The sequence below is a fragment of the Rhipicephalus sanguineus genome, chromosome 10, assembly GCF_013339695.2.
Source record: "Rhipicephalus sanguineus isolate Rsan-2018 chromosome 10, BIME_Rsan_1.4, whole genome shotgun sequence".
Taxonomy (NCBI): domain Eukaryota; kingdom Metazoa; phylum Arthropoda; class Arachnida; order Ixodida; family Ixodidae; genus Rhipicephalus; species Rhipicephalus sanguineus.
The window spans coordinates 141,199,033-141,216,172 of NC_051185.1; the positions used below are offsets into that span (position 1 = coordinate 141,199,033).

General features: G+C 45.4%; 1 protein-coding gene across 1 annotated transcript in view; it reads right to left on the minus strand.

The window, feature by feature from the left end:
- Positions 1 to 17,140, minus strand: part of LOC125756166 (uncharacterized) — a 119,197-nt gene that overhangs the window by 75,843 nt on the left and 26,214 nt on the right. The window contains exon 6 of the mRNA XM_049420204.1: positions 9,686 to 11,069. Coding sequence (XP_049276161.1) covers positions 9,686 to 11,069 — 1,384 coding nt within the window. The remainder of the gene's footprint in view (positions 1 to 9,685; positions 11,070 to 17,140) is intronic.

The following is a 17,140-nucleotide window of genomic DNA, read 5'->3' on the forward strand; positions in this document are numbered from 1 at the left end:
GTGGTGTTTTCGAAGAATAACTGCGACATTAGGGGCCGATGCACTATGGGTTAACACCAAGTTAATCTGTGAACGACTCTTAGCATTTTCCTTCGTTCTACTGAGTGCTGTTCGGTCTAATGCGTCGGCGCGCTTTACTGCGTCATCGATTAACTTCGGCGGATATTTCTGTTGAAGAAGTGCAGTGCGTAGTCGGTTACAATTAGCATCAAAATCAGACTGTTCTGAGCATATTCGCTTAAAGCGTAAGGCCTGGCTATAAGGTATGCTCGATTTGCAATGCCTTTTGTGGCTGCTTTCAAAATGTAAGTACCTGTGTCTGTCGGTGGGCTTGCGGTACAGTTTCGTGGTTAATTTCGTACTACTCAGACATACTGTCACGTCGAGAAAGTTAATAGTGATTGGTGAATATGTGTGCGAAAATGATATGGAGGGGTGAACATTGTTAAAGTCCGAAATGAAAGACAAAAGTTCCGCCTCTCCATGTGACCAAATTATGAATATGTCGTCAATGAATCTCTTATAGTAAAATGGCTTCAACGAACGACCCGACAAGAAATTATTCTCAAGGATTCCCATGAAGATATTCGCATAATTTGGCCCTATTTTTGTACCCATTGACGTACCGCTTACCTGAACGTAATGCACTTCGTTAAATTCAAAGTTGTTATACCGTAGTATCATTTCCAGCAGGATAGCTATAGTGGAGCTATCAATAGAATTATCAAGAGCGGAGTGATCATAAGCCTCAACCACGGCCCTTATACCGTCCAAGTGAGGTATGTTTGTGTAAAGAGATGCAACATCGAGAGTGACAAGGAGAGAGTTGTTGGGTACAGTAAGGTTGTTAATATCTGACAGGAAGTGGTCAGTATCACGTAAAAATGATGGAAACGTGGATGGTATCCGGCTGATCAGGCCATCTACGTAACGTGATAGGTTTTCTGTTACTGTACCTATGCCGGAAACAATTGGGCGACCAGGGTTATTTTGTTTATGAATCTTTGGCAACAAGTAGAATCTACCTGCGACCGGATTTAGAGGGATCAAAGAAACTGCCCTTTCATTTAATTTTTTATCCTTTATCAGTGCCCTTATTGTGCTATCTAGCATTGCTTTATTATTCTTATTGCTTATTATTCTTATTGCTTATATTATTATTGCTTATTTCAAGCGCTACTTTATCTAAAGAAGAACTAAGCCTTTTATCCCGTGGCCTAAGCTTCTGTCCTGCAAGCGGTAATTACAATGAATTTCAGTTGTACAAAGATTTAGATAATTTCGCACGAAATATGAGGCTGCACGAATACTTCTTCGATCAGCCGGCTCCGGCCGACGATCCAACAGCTTTGCCTTCGGCTAAACGCTGGACACCTGCGCCACAACGGGACAAACATCTTGACATGTTTATTAAGCGGTGACGCGAGATATTATTCAGGCTTATAACAAACGACGTTCTTTCAAAGGAAACTTATCGAACCTAGAACTGCAAGCTATAGCGAATCTAAGTGGGCGCACTGATATCACAATCAAACCTGCTGACAAGGGTGGTGCCATTGCGGTTATGGACACAAATAAATATATCGCTGAAGCTAGACGCCAACTGGATGATAGGTCGTTTTACAAACGGCTCGATGCCGATCCGACTGAAGACTATAAAGCAATGCTAGATAGCACAATAAGGGCACTGATAAAGGATAAAAAATTAAATGAAAGGGCAGTTTCTTTGATCCCTCTAAATCCGGTCGCAGGTAGATTCTACTTGTTGCCAAAGATTCATAAACAAAATAACCCTGGTCGCCCAATTGTTTCCGGCATAGGTACAGTAACAGAAAACCTATCACGTTACGTAGATGGCCTGATCAGCCGGATACCATCCACGTTTCCATCATTTTTACGTGATACTGACCACTTCCTGTCAGATATTAACAACCTTACTGTACCCAACAACTCTCTCCTTGTCACTCTCGATGTTGCATCTCTTTACACAAACATACCTCACTTGGACGGTATAAGGGCCGTGGTTGAGGCTTATGATCACTCCGCTCTTGATAATTCTATTGATAGCTCCACTATAGCTATCCTGCTGGAAATGATACTACGGTATAACAACTTTGAATTTAACGAAGTGCATTACGTTCAGGTAAGCGGTACGTCAATGGGTACAAAAATAGGGCCAAATTATGCGAATATCTTCATGGGAATCCTTGAGAATAATTTCTTGTCGGGTCGTTCGTTGAAGCCATTTTACTATAAGAGATTCATTGACGACATATTCATAATTTGGTCACATGGAGAGGCGGAACTTTTGTCTTTCATTTCGGACTTTAACAATGTTCACCCCTCCATATCATTTTCGCACACATATTCACCAATCACTATTAACTTTCTCGACGTGACAGTATGTCTGAGTAGTACGAAATTAACCACGAAACTGTACCGCAAGCCCACCGACAGACACAGGTACTTACATTTTGAAAGCAGCCACAAAAGGCATTGCAAATCGAGCATACCTTATAGCCAGGCCTTACGCTTTAAGCGAATATGCTCAGAACAGTCTGATTTTGATGCTAATTGTAACCGACTACGCACTGCACTTCTTCAACAGAAATATCCGCCGAAGTTAATCGATGACGCAGTAAAGCGCGCCGACGCATTAGACCGAACAGCACTCAGTAGAACGAAGGAAAATGCTAAGAGTCGTTCACAGATTAACTTGGTGTTAACCCATAGTGCATCGGCCCCTAATGTCGCAGTTATTCTTCGAAAACACCACAACATGCTTATGCAGAGCGAACGTCTTACAAGAGCCTTTCCAGAACCACCCCGTGTTGTCTACAGACGAGGCAAAAATTTGCGCGATTTGTTAACTTCCTCTAAAACCAAAGGCAATGACAACACCCACATGGTTGGTTGCCATCCTTGTAAAAAGCCCCGTTGCAAAGTGTGCGCTCACATGACAACGGCTACCCTGGCAACCGGCACAGCGACTAACTTCAAGTTGAAAATCAGGGGCGATTTCAATTGTGACTCAGCGAATGTGGTTTATTTGCTAGAATGCTCCATCTGTCATATACAGTATATAGGTCAAACTGAAACTGCCTTTAGGTACCGTTTTAACAATCATAAAGCTCATGTGCATGCCCTTCCTCACTTACCAGTTTCGAGGCATGTCACCGACGCAGGCCATTCCTTTAGTAATATCAGAGCCACAATACTTGAATCAGGTTTTAAATCACATCATGAACGCGAGGTTAGAGAATCATTCCTAATTCATAAATTCAAAACTTTGTCTGACGGAATGAACGAGAGCTCGGGTGCACTTGCTTGCATTTTGCCTTGTTAATCACTATTTTATGACAACGTATGTTGCTTGCGCGCGGTTCACTATTTGGCTATCATCGCGTACGCAGCGCCTGCGGCCTGTCACTCATTATTTTGAACGTACATGCTTTGCGCGCTTCTTGTATCTAATTTATTTATTTGTATTATTTTCATCCATGTTTGACCGAGATTATCCTGCTGCCTTTATGTCCATATAAACTACTGTACGAATTTCGCGGTTCTCTTTGGTTTGTGCGCAGTTTGCAGTTTTGTTTTGCTGTTTTGTATACTTTGTTCAATGCACACAAGTTTCTATCTATCCAAGATGTGCCATACTATTATTGTACATTGGCACGTGCATTGTGTATAACCACGTATATATCTTGATTTGCAATATCGCCTGTCCAAAAAAGTGAAAATCACTTAGTCTTGCGATATGGAAGCAAGCGCCTTGTATATATGCCCTGCGTGGCATCTCAAACCATTCACTCTGACGAAGGCAGGCCCTCCTGCCGAAACGTTAGTAAAGCTTGTTTCGTACGTTTTGTCTTCCTTTCTCGACTATATATATATATATATATATATATATATATATATATATATATATATATATATATATATATATATATATATATATATATATATATATATATATATATATATATATATATATATATATATATATAGAGAGAGAGAGAGAGAGAGAGAGAGAGAGATAGATAGATAGATAGATAGATAGATAGATAGATAGATAGATAGATAGATAGATAGATAGATAGATAGATAGATAGATAGATAGATAGATAGATAGATAGATAGATAGATAGATAGATAGATAGATGTGCGTGATTATGCATGAAATCACAAAAAAATCGAGCTTTCCGACCTTCACTGTTCGGAAACCGAAACAGAACGCATCTATATGGCAAGCAATCAGAAAGAAATGGCTCCAGTAAGTTGAAACGACATCGAAAATATGCGCGAATGCTGACGATTCTCGAGTATAAACAAACTTTTGCCGAATTCATGTCCCTTTGATTATTAACTGCCATTTAACTTGGCGTAGGAATATCATTTAAAGGTGATCCACCCCCTCATATATGTATTTTGTGCTCAGAAGCGTCAGCTTGACCTGGAAATCATCGCGTAGCTAGGGTGTACTGTACTCGGTGACAACTTATCTTGGCATTGGAGCGAAGGCTACGGAGGCGGGGGATCCGCACATTTGTGTTACTACGCAAGTAGTTCGGCATCTTGCAGCCGATTTCGGTTCCAGTTTCGGTTTCGCTTGCTCGCATCGCTAGAGCGTTTACCACGTCTACATGCAGAATGGGAACATCAGTGTGCATAGATGCATCTACCTACTGTACTGTATATTGTCACAGGGTTGTTACGTTGACGAAGGCAGCAGTGGGTGTGTCTAAGATGAAACTCTTTATTCGGCCAAACTTGTGGGCGGGAAACGAGTCAGTCAGAGCGTCGTCCGTCAATAATTCTGACAAGTCGCAAAGCGTGTCGGCTTTTATACATGTTCTATCGAATGTTCCAGCGTTATCGCTGGTGGCCACGTAATCTCTAGACTATTCGCGTACCGCGCGCAATCTTAACGGAAAGATGTAAAACAATCGTGGCGCTTCTGGAACATCGCATCGTCGTCTACGCGGAGCATTCCAAACAGTCTTTGCGGGTGAAGCCCGAAGACAACAAAATAAGACACATGGGAATATGATGAACGCCACCAAGCGCACACCGCAGCCTGAATACGGCGTTTGCTCGATTGTAACGCGACCACGATTGTAACGCAAGGGGCGACTTTAGTAGCAAACATTTGGAGAAAAAGCTTGCATTGTATTCGAATAAATACGGAATGCAAGTACCATGATGCCGCTGAATTGGGTTTAGATTCAAAGAGAGCTCACGCTTAATTAAAAGGAGACTGACGCAGATTATTTTATCAAGCTTCGCTTGTCACACACCTTCACAGAGCATAACGGCCACCGATGTTTTTCCTTCTGTACATGCAGTATGTAACAGGTATTGTCCATAATACCGGATGTGACTGGTAGAAAAAAATAAAGCACAAAAAACCGTTCTTATCTTTAATTGCATTGCATCCAGGCGTGATTTGAAACAGCAGGAAAGCAAAAGGAGAGTAATTATATTTTACAGCACAAGAAGGCACACTGCAAACAAAAAGACCAAAAGTTCTTGTTGCTCTAAATCAGGATTTTCTGGACGCTTCGGTAACAAATCAGTCTTGTCCAATTTACAAATCACTTTACATTTTTTCCAATTACATTATGTCCGACAACAAAAGCATTTCCACATAGGCTTTCAAGCGCAAATAATAAAGCTTTTCTACAGTGGGGAATACAATATTTTTGGGCACTCTGTGTCAACATATTGTTTCGCGCTTATGGTACAGAACGTGATATGGTATGGTATGGATAACTTTATTGATGTCCTGAGGATTCAGTCCAGGACTGATGCGGGCCGCTCCCATGTCGGGACAGAGAGGCCAAGCCCTTCTGCCGCCACACGGGCCCTTTGGACAGCCCTGAGTTGGTCCGCCAGCGCGTCACTGTGCAGCATTCGCTGCCACCACTGTTCACCTTGAGAACCATCACCGGCCAACGCCGAGCAGCGCCAAAGCATGTGGTCTAAATCGAGCAAACCCCCGCACTTACTACGATAGACTGAAATCCCGCAGTCCGGATTAATTTTATTCATGACGACCGGGTTAGGGTACGTCCGCGTCTGCAGAAGCCTTAACGTAACCGCCTGTGGCCTGTTTAATCTAGAATGTGGCAAGGGGAATGCCCTGCGCCCTAGGTAATAGTGCTTGGTGATATCGTTATAAGTTAATAGCTGGTCCCTAAACTCAGGAGCGGGAGATCCGGCCTCCTCAGGGAGTGCACGGCACACTAATCCTCGTGCCTCCCTGTGCGCCACCTCGTTGAGGTTACGCGGGGCTCCCTCCACTGACCCCATGTGCGCCGGAAACCAAGTAACTGTATGCGAAGTGATGTCCCTACCCTGCAACAGTCTGTAAGCCGGTTCTGCAACAACTCCCCTCGAGAAGGCTTTAATCGCAGATCGCGAGTCACTAAAGACTAAAACTCTGCCTGAATCAATGAGTGCTATAGCAATAGCCACCTGCTCAGCGACCCCCGGATTTTTTGTGTAAACGGAAGCGGCATTGCGAACGCTCCCTTTGCCATCTACCACCACCACCGAGTAAGCATCTTTCCCATTAATCCATGCAGCGTCAACAAACGCCGACTCCTCCTCCCGATCCTTTGCCTCTCGGAACAGAGCCCTAGCTCTCGCCTTTCGCCTCCCTACATTGTGCACAGGGTGCACATTCCGCGGAAACGGATGAACCATGATATTAGCCCTAAGGTTCGCGTTCAACTCGTATAGACGCTCCCCATCGCGCGACGCAACCACCGATTCTCCAATTGACTCTAAGATATACCTACCCGCCGGTGTACCTAGCAACCGCTCTTTCTGTGCCGTACGCTGAGCCTCCGCAATTTCATCCAAAGTATTATGCAATCCCAACCGCAACAACATATCGTTTGACGTACTCACAGGCAGACCAAGAGCCGCCTTAACGGCTTTTCTAATTAAAGCGTCCAATTTGTCTCTCTCCCCCCTTTTCCAATTTAGCATAGCTGCCACATACGAGAAATGGCACAAAATAAACGCGTGAACTAACCGCATCGCGCCTTCTTCTCCTAATCCCCTATGCCTATTAGAGATCCTTCTGATAAGTCTTATGGCCTCCTGCGTCCTCTTGGTAATACGCTGAATGGTTATATTATTCGATCCATTTGCTTCAACTACCAAGCCGAGGACTCTGATAGCCTCTACTTTTGGTATCAGTGACCCATCCCTAGTATGGAGTGTAATGCAAGTCTCAACTTCTGGTACCCAATCCTTGGGCCTCCGACCTAATTTCCTAGATTTGAAGATTAACATCTCCGAATTTTTAGTGGAGCACTTGAGCCCCATAAGACCCAAACACTCTTCCGTAAGCGTTACCACTTCCTGCAGCCTAGCCTCAAGCTCTCCGTGACCACCACCGACACTCCATACAGTAACATCATCCGCGTAGATAGTATAGCCAATATCCTCGACAGTGTCCAGTACATTAGCCAACTTTGACATCGCCAGATTGAACAACATAGGCGAGAGGACGGATCCCTGCGGCGTACCACGACAACCCAATTTAAAGACTTCCGACTTGATCTCCCCTAACCTAAGACATGTCCGTCTATCCATAAGGAAAGCCTTAACAAAATGGAAAAGCCGTTGCCCCAGATTCAAGTCCGACAGCACTCGTAGAATAAAAGAGTGTCGGAGATTATCAAAAGCTTTTTCCACATCAAGTCCAAGTAGTACTTTAGTATCCCTCGTCCGCCGATCAAGTAGCTGATGCTTAATCCTGATCATAGCATCCTGAGTCGAGAGGCCGGGCCGAAATCCTATCATCGAGGGCGAAAAGACCCCATTGTCCTCAACATAACGTGTCAGCCTATTTAAGATCACATGCTCAGCCACTTTCCCCAAACACGATGTCAGCGAAATTGGTCTGAGATTTTCAAGCCCTATGGCCTTCCCTGGTTTCGGGATGAGAACTGTAGTTGCAAGTTTCCACTCTTCTGGGAAAGATCCTTCCTTCCATTGGCTGTTTATCTCCCGCGTAAGGAACTGAATAGACCCCTCGTCTAAATTCCGTAACATTTTATTTGTAATGACATCCGGCCCTGATGCCGATCGACTATTAAGATCCTGCAACGCCACCCTTATATCACTTTCAGTAAATTCATCATCCATAATTCTATTCTCATTCCCACTATATTCCAGGACAACGTCAGGCGTGTCCTGCAAGTTCTCCAACGGAAGGTATCTGTCAGCCAAATCCTTCAGTACCTCCTCCTCCGTGGAGTCCCGACACGCCTCATGGACCAGCTTACCTATTATCGTCCTCTGATTAGACTTAGTGTTTGTCTCATCCAGTAAATGTCGCAACAAATTCCAGGCGCCTCCCCTTTTAATGCCACCATCAATCGAATTACATACTTCATCCCATTGCTGCTTGCACAATACCCGACAATGGTCTTCAATTTGCCGATTAATCATTGCTATACGCTTTCTAAGCCTTCTGTTCAACCTCTGACCCTTCCATCTCGCTAACATTGACTGCTTCGCTTCCAACAAATGCGCCAGACGACTATCCATTTGCTCTGTGTCAATATCTGTTTTAATTTCTTTAGTGGTCGCCTCAACGTCACTTTTAAGCTGACCAGTCCACTGTTCTAAGGTCAACTCACTACCCTCATCTTCGTTTCTCTGCGTTCTTCGTTTCCTAAATGCATCCCAGTCAACAACCCTAAATGTGCGCTCCTTTTTTTAGACATTACCAAAGTAATCATAAGTATGTAATGAACGCTACCAAAATCTATATTAGAATTTGACCAAGAGGAATCCACCACCCCCCCGAACAAAAGTAAGATCCGGTGTCGAATCTCTACATGTCGACGTGCCGCATCGAGTGGGATACGAAGGGTCTGTAATCAGAGATAAATTCAAGTCTAGTGCCTGCTGCCATAGTCTCTCCCCCTTAGTAGTGCTATAGACATACTTCCATACATGATAGGGGGCATTAAAGTCTCCTCCAATAAGCAATGGCGCATTCTTAGCTAGACTGGCTGCCTTGTTCAAGAGAGATTTGAAACTCTGTTTCGTGTCTCGGGGGCTACTGTACAAGTTAAGCAGGTAGACGCTCCTCTGACATGCCCCTTGCCGACCTAAAATTACTTCCACCATAATATATTCAATCCTGCAATCCGCCATGTGAAGATCATGCCTAACATACGCCAACCTTCTATTAATGAGTGTTGCGAGCCCTCTGCCCTGCTCATTACCTTTAACCTCCGCTTTGAAACCGGTTAAGGTCACGCTAGACGTTAGGGTTTCCTGTAGCATGATGACCTGAGGTTTCACACCACCCGTTCTAACAAACTGCTGCAGGGACGCCTTCTTATGATTGAATCCCCTACAATTCCACTGCCAAATACTAAATGAACTATTTATTGGAGCCGCCATCTTGACCATGTAAATTCGGTTTACTTAAGGTGAGCTTAATGCCACTAGGAGATTTATCCTGCTGGGCAAGCGGCCGAGAGCACTCCCGCTCCATAACAGGAACAACCGTCTCATTTAGATAGACTTCAATTTTGCCTAATCTCTGATCCGTGACATTTTCTCGCTCTTCTATCCGCTCCAATCTATTAATGACCTGATTTACGCTTTCTTGCAATGCCGCCATCATTTCTTTAAGCTCGGAACCAACCTTGGCCTGAACCCGCACAGTCGAGGAGAGGGCCCTCTTTTTCGGAGCTGGCGTCTCCTCGTCAGCCATGTTCTCTTTAGCAACCTCCACAGACCTTGGTACCTCAACCGGGCCATCAGATTTGCTACCCTGACCTGAGCTACCGCTGTTAGCGGACTGTAAGCTTCTCTTAAGTTCAGCTATCTCTTTTACAAGCCCTTCAATGGCTGCTTTTAAGCTACGATTTTCTTTCTCCAATTGCGCAATCCTGTCTTTATCCCTATTACCAGACACATGCTCCTGGCTCTGCTCACGCGTTCGGCCGGTGTTGATGCTGCCCTTGACCTTGTCAGCCCAGGTGGCCCGGCCTCCAGCTGCACCGCCGCCTCCACCAATAGACACAGAGCGGCTCCTGGGGGCTGGAGTCCCAGACGATGACTGCCGCCTCGACTTTGACCGGCTCCGAGAGCGCGAGCATCCCCTAGAGCGTTGGGGGACGCTCGCCAGCTGCGCCGCTTCGGCTGCTTCTTGTTCCGCTGCTAGCTCCGCCCTGGCTCTCTCCTGTCGTCGAACACGCACGACGTAGGGAACCTGGTACCGTTGCCTGCATTGTTTATCCGCCGTCAGGTGTCGGCCGCCACAAAGTTTGCAACAAGGCTCACAGTTATGGTCCTCTTCAGGGTTCCGAGCCCCACATCCTCGGCATTCAAGACAATCGGGCGCCGGACAGACATCCGCCCGATGTCCAAGCTTGCCACACACATAACATATGTCCACTTGCTTTCGATACAAGTAACACCGGACCAAGGTTGGCCCATACCTAACAAAATTGGGCACTCTTAAGCCGTCGAAGACAATGATGACTGAGCCTGTATTCTTGATTCTTTTGACCGCCATAGCCAGTGGATTGCGATCATTCACGATGTTCCGCTCAAGGGTCGCAGGGCCATCCATAATGTCCACATTGCGAATGACCCCTTTACACGTCGTGTGTGGGGCCGTCTCGTACGCACTGACTTCAAAATCCTTGTCCGCCACTCTGATTGACCTGATTCTCACATATCGTTCAGCGTTGTTCCTTTCTGGCTTACTAGCCACCAAGATGTTTTGCATAAAGTTGGGGCAGATAACATCGTCTGTAGTCTGCTCAGTAGTGAGGCCTGCCGCCTCGACGATAGCCCTGCCCACCGTTGTGGGGCTAACTTTCTCCAAATTCAATCCACCCCGTGGGCGAATGACTATCTTGATGTGCTCTTCTGGCATCGGCGGCATTCGCGACGCCTTCACAATGCGTTGCTTGATTACCAAGCCTTTGCGCTGTTCACCCGCGCCCCTTCGTTCAGCCATCTCGCCTTGTGAACCGTCATCGCCTAATCCAGGCTTCGTCAGAGCTCTTGATTTTCGGCTGGGCACCGTCCGCCATCCCAGGTCTTCAGTAAATTCCTCTGTCGGGAGCACCTGCCCTTCGACTTGCATTGCTGCCATGCCGGACGCGCGCGTCCCTCCACGTATAGGGCTACCAGACGCTGGGCCAGCTCCCGGCCAACGCGGCGCGAGCACAAAAGTCCAAATAAATTCCAAAAAAGGGTGGCCCACCTCAAAGTCAAGTATCCGCCGAATCCTCTCGTCTTCACGGATCCGATGATGTCAAGTTTGCACCACACAGTGACCAAAAAAGCCGCGGAAACATTCGCAAAAGACGGAGCCGATGTGAACGCGTCCGCTCACCTCGGCGGCCGCAGCGTCTCACAGAACGTGATAACCATAACAACTTTTTGCTGACATTCATAACATTAATTCACTTGCGACATAGAACATGATAACCATTACAACCTTTTGCTGGCACTCGATGTCAACATGACATTTTACACGCGTGAGTCATGACACAGAACATAACCATAACAACCAAACGCGGAGAGTACGGGGGAGCTGGGGGGCTTGCCCCCCCCCCACCCCCCCGACTGCTTCATGGGGGGGCAGAGCCCCACCCTGGCGCCGGCCCAGGATATTTTGTTAAGAGCTTGGCTTAGGTCCCCAACCATTGACAACGGACTTTTGGCCGTCCTGTCAGGCAGCTAATGCACAAGGGGCTGTTTATGCTCACCGTTTTTTTCATTTCGGTCTTTTAAAATTTGGATCATGGTTCATTGACAAGACAAACATTCACTGCAAAATTTCCCTCAAACGAATTTTCTGTGCAGAATATGTTGTGTTGATGAACAATTGAAGTGATCATTTAAGCAATGACAAGTTAAAAAGTCTTGAACCGCTTAGCGACCGGTTTTCCTAACACAAAAATACTAATAAGAATACAGGGCAATCCGACACAGTCAGTCAGTTAATGCTTTCGCACACACTTGCTCTCCAATGAAAAAAGGGCAATTTCTCGGTTGTCTACAAATGGGTACCTTTCGACATGCCTGCCTAAAAAGTGCCGAGAAAAGACGGTACGCATTTTTTATTTATCAGCAGAGGGTTTTACTACCAGATCTGTGACCGAAGGGCACTCAAATACTCGTCCAGAAAACAACCTCTGGCGGAAGAAGTCGTAACCCCAGCTTCGCACAAGGTGTAATGGTAGCAAATTGTATTTTCTGCCTTGTGAGAATTATTTTTGGTCATCTTAACTTGAATTCAATGACATAGTTAAAGCTTCCTGTGCCAGCATTAGCCTACTCTCTCCAGTTTGGTGCATGTTTTAACGAAGTATAGCATGTCAGTAAAAAATTCGGGAGATCCCACTCATTGCGGGAATCAATTTGATGCGATGCAGTCAGCGAGTAGCAGCCTATGCAGCCTTCTTCGCTATGAGCCAAGCGTTACGAGGTCGACCGATGTCCATGTGTAAATTGAAAAATAAATCTGAAGTCTCCGCTAGAGATATTCATAATGACATCTCAGTGTCGGAAGCTAAGCGACTAGTTGTATTGAATTATTTAATTTGAAAGTCGGTCTCTATCTTTATATACACCGGCTGTCCCAGCTAACTTAGAATAAGATTTAAGAAGAAAATGTGCTCTAGGAAAGCTCTACCTGTTGTATATTAGCGGTAGTCGTGTGTACATACAACCTGTATTTTTTCATGACTAAGCGCTAATTAATTAGCTTTAATTAGCCAACTTTATTTATTCTTGCTCGAACCGGTAAAATATTAACATTACATTGTACCCCACGTCAAATAACCCCAGAATCAAGCATGTATTTTTGCTGAAATCTGCCTGGTTGATTTTTCCGAGAAAAAACAGAAGTGCGCGAAACATGCCAAATATGAAATAGACGCGCGCCCAAGCGGCGCTATATATATATATATATATATATATATATATATATATATATATATATGTGTGTGTGTGTGTGTGTGTGTGTGTGTGTGTGTGTGCGTGCGTGTGTGTGTGTGTGTGTGTGCGTGTGTGTGTGTGGTGAGAGAGAGAGAGAGAAATGTGGAAGAGCTAGCAAGTCGGGCCCCCGCCCCCTCCGGGAAAATGAAAACTCTCCACCTATGATAACAACGTTCAGCTGGAAATGCATGGCAACTGAGATTTCGCACTTGTTACCATAGGTCGGCAAAAAGAAAGAAAAAAAAAACTGGAGCTCACTTACTCAAATGTATTTTGCTCAGAGAGCTCACTGTGACTCAGACTTACGAAATTTCCCTCATCCGGACTACCTAAACCTTTTCTCGACCACGCACTCAAGCTCAAACTTTTTTTTATTTAAATAGAAAAGAAAATAACACCAAAAGGTAGGCTATATTAGAGCCGGCTGTCTCACCAAGAACAAGAAAGAGGCCATAACAAGAAAAATGAAAAGAAACAAAAAATAGAAAAAGAAAAACAATCAGCTGAACTATGCACATATGCAACATGCGTCGTACAATTTCGCACTTGCACAGTCCAAGTGCAGAGTCTAGCACAAGGAGGGTTGTGTCGCATAACACCTCGGATGCAGTCCACACAGCCAGTCTCCCATAGAAGGATATATGACATGACTAGACAGTATTCTCAATAATGTAGTGCTATGAAAGTAAAGAATCATGGCGGTCGTAAGTCTGCATCAAATAAAAAAATCCAAAAGAGCGCTCATAGCCCATCTTTTATTGTCAGGATTTGGCCATGGTCCAAACCTTGCAAATTGAGAGTGGTCGTTTGTCAAGTCTCTTGAGTAGGTCAATAAGTCGAACACGCTGTTCTTCATATTTCGGGCATTCTATAAGGAGATGCTCCACTGATGATCAGAATTATCACAATGGTCGCTGGTATTGCTCGGCAGAATAACCATTTCTAATAAATCTAAACAGGCAAGAGTAGGAACACATTGGTAACAAGGAAAGCCAGGGTAGAATAACTCAGTAAATGAGTAAATGAAACACAAAAATGAGTAGTGGTATTACAATTTCAGGTCCGAGTGCGACAGAAATGAAACAAGGCAGCAAGCGCCATTGACATGAGATCAGAAAGAAAAGGGAACCTTATTTTGATCATTTCAAGTCCCAACTAAGCAATGTGGTTCTCGCTGATGCAGCATATAATGTTAACATTCACGACCAAGATAATCACATGCCAGCCACAGTGACGGTACAGTGCTTACAGTACGTGGCTGCTGACACAAAAGACTCATGTTTGAGCGTGTCGCATTTCAATGAACGTGAAATGCCAGATGTCCGTGTACCTATACTTGGGTGCACATTAAACAACGCCCAGAGATCAAAATCTGTACAGCCTCAAGCATAGCATGCCTCATAATCACAACGTGGTTTTGGCACACAAAATCCCAGCAGTCATTATCACATCACGATAACGTAATCAGAACATGCACGAAGTGCAACAAAAGAGATCAGCAGATAAAATCACAATGAAGTGAATAAACGATCAAAATGTAAAGAAACAGCAGTGACCGACAGTCCTCAAAAACAATATCACAGTTTCTGGTTAGGTACACGTGCAATCATTTGCTCGAAGCATTGGCAAGGCACACATGGAGATGTCACGGCAGTTCATCAATTCCACTCATGTCGAAGCAGCTCGGCTCATCTGAAGAACTCGAGTCAACACACCAACACCGGAGCAGTGGGAGGCTGCGCTGTCCTGCTCGAAGCCTGAAGAACAGCTCAAGCTGATCGACAGAGCTCGCAAGATGGCAAAGGCCACATGGGCCCTGGACTGAGGGCTCCACCTTCGCCGGGAGATTTCTTTCCACCAATAAAGTTTTTCATTCATTCATTCATTCATTCATTCATTCATTCATTCATTCATTCATTCTGTGCACAAAGAAATGATGAGACTTTCTCATTATACCTATATGGTTAGGTAGCGCACTTTGGACGGGGACAAAAGAAACAGGAAGGACACGACACTCGCTACTCATGTTCCTTCCTGTTTCATGTCCTTACTGTTTCTTTTGTCCCCGTCCAAAGTGCGCTACCTAACCACATAGGCATAATGATCAGTCACCAACTAGCCCAGCCCTCAACCTTAATGAGACTTTCTGTTTGGCTGTCTATAATGTCATCACGTTCCCATGCCTCATCCTCATCAAGTGAGTGCAGTCATGGAGCCAGTTCTGTTGGGTCACACTTGCGATTCCTTCCTGCAGCAGCTTCTTGACAGATTCAATCTTGAAGTCTGTGTTCCTTGAAGCAACATAGCATTTGACTTAGCTTCATACAAGCTCTATAGCATTTAGCTCGCAGTGGTAAGGAGGCAAGCGCACAACCTCATGCCCGGCAGCACTTGCTAGTTTGTTAACCTGGTAAGCAAGGAAAGGATGCTTATTCTGCTTAACAGCTGCAGCAGTTCACTTTTCAGTTGGTCATCCGAAAAAGGAATATTTTTCTATACCAACCAGGACTGGATTTCCGCTTTTCTGGATGATGAGTTTGGTAGCTTCTTAACCTGAGCACTGTGATACGACGCGTTATCTATCACGATCACACTGCGTGGCTTGATGTTCGGTAGCAGCTGTTCAACAAACCATTTCTGGAAACGCGAAGCATCCATTTCTGTGTGGTGACCACCAGTGCCCTTCTTGGCACGGAAAACTAGGGCGGCTCCATCAACAAAGCCTTCTGCACTTCCAGCATGTAAAACGATTAGGCGTCCTCCTTTACCGCTGGGTGCACGGAAGCCAGTTGAGAGGTGCCCTCACCTGAGAGACAGATATCGTGCACTCCACACCTAATTTCCATTTTCATTTCCTTCTTCCTTTTAAGAATCACCCCCCCCCCCCCTTGACGAAATGCGTCTTTCCAAGTCAACACGCTGGTGTCTGTCCAAACTCTCCCCTTTGTATAGCCGGCGTTTACCCAGGTCTCATCAAGGTAGTAGATGGTCCTGTAAAATAGAAAGCAGTCTTATTGTTAACAGCGCACTTTCCCTGGCAAGAGCCCATTAACAAAGCAGACAGCCTTCATCCGAGGTTCTGCCTCTGTTTAAGGGCAAGAAAAGTGCACTAACAAAACCTATGTGAATACATATAACATACATAAGCTGGCAAAACTCTCTGTGACAGAAAACTTGTTTCAGGCTGCCAGAAGCGTAGCTAAAGGGCGGCACTCCAGGCCTGCGCCCCCCCCCCCCCCCCGAAATTTTCTTTCTTCCACGGAATACAGAGCAGAAAATGACACTCGACCACATAGTCCGACCGGGCCCCAAGCTCAGACGAAAGTGGTGTAAAAAAATTCTGCCTACGCCCCTGCAGGCTGTATATCAAAGCTGATGCAATCACGTCCCCAATCCCCAATTACGTGCGCAGCGTATTCGCTCAATAAAATCTACAATTAAGAGGGCCATCACCAGCTCCTACGCGGAAAAACGGCAGTAAATCTTCTCAAACGATGCCACGGCAAATGCTGCAATACACAACGCTGAGTTAAACCTACACCACATGCAACGGAATCCTCGGCGAATACTATTATTTACCGTACAAGCGCAAACATGAACAGCCACCATATCTTAATGGGGAATTTCGCTGCGACTGAAGCCAGTATTATGTAAGGCGTTCGATCACTGACGTCAATAGCACACGTTTGGCGATCACAAATGCAAAGCACACCTATCGTTTTCGCTAACCAGTTGGCCAACACGCATGCTCACCATTCGCGTCAACTTTTTTACCAACAATCACGCGTAGTGAACAGAAAGTTTGCAGAAATAAAAAGAACGTAAGAACTTACCGCCGCTGCCTCTGCATTTCTCGGATGGTCCGGAGATACTTTCGACGCCAAGCAACGATGTCGTCTCTCTCTAGCAACGCGGAATTCCTTGTTGTTTTTTTTTCGGAAGGCGAACCCCAAGTCGTTCAGCATTCTTTGGATCGTACGAGTGCTGATGGTCGGCATGTCCATGTCAGGGTCGCTAATCACGTCGTTGCGTAGTTTCTCGGCCGTAGGTATTTCATTGCGCATGAAGTAGCTGTCCACTTTGCGCCGCAATGCTGCCAACGCAAACGTGTAATAGCGCAGCAGCCGCTTCTTGCCGG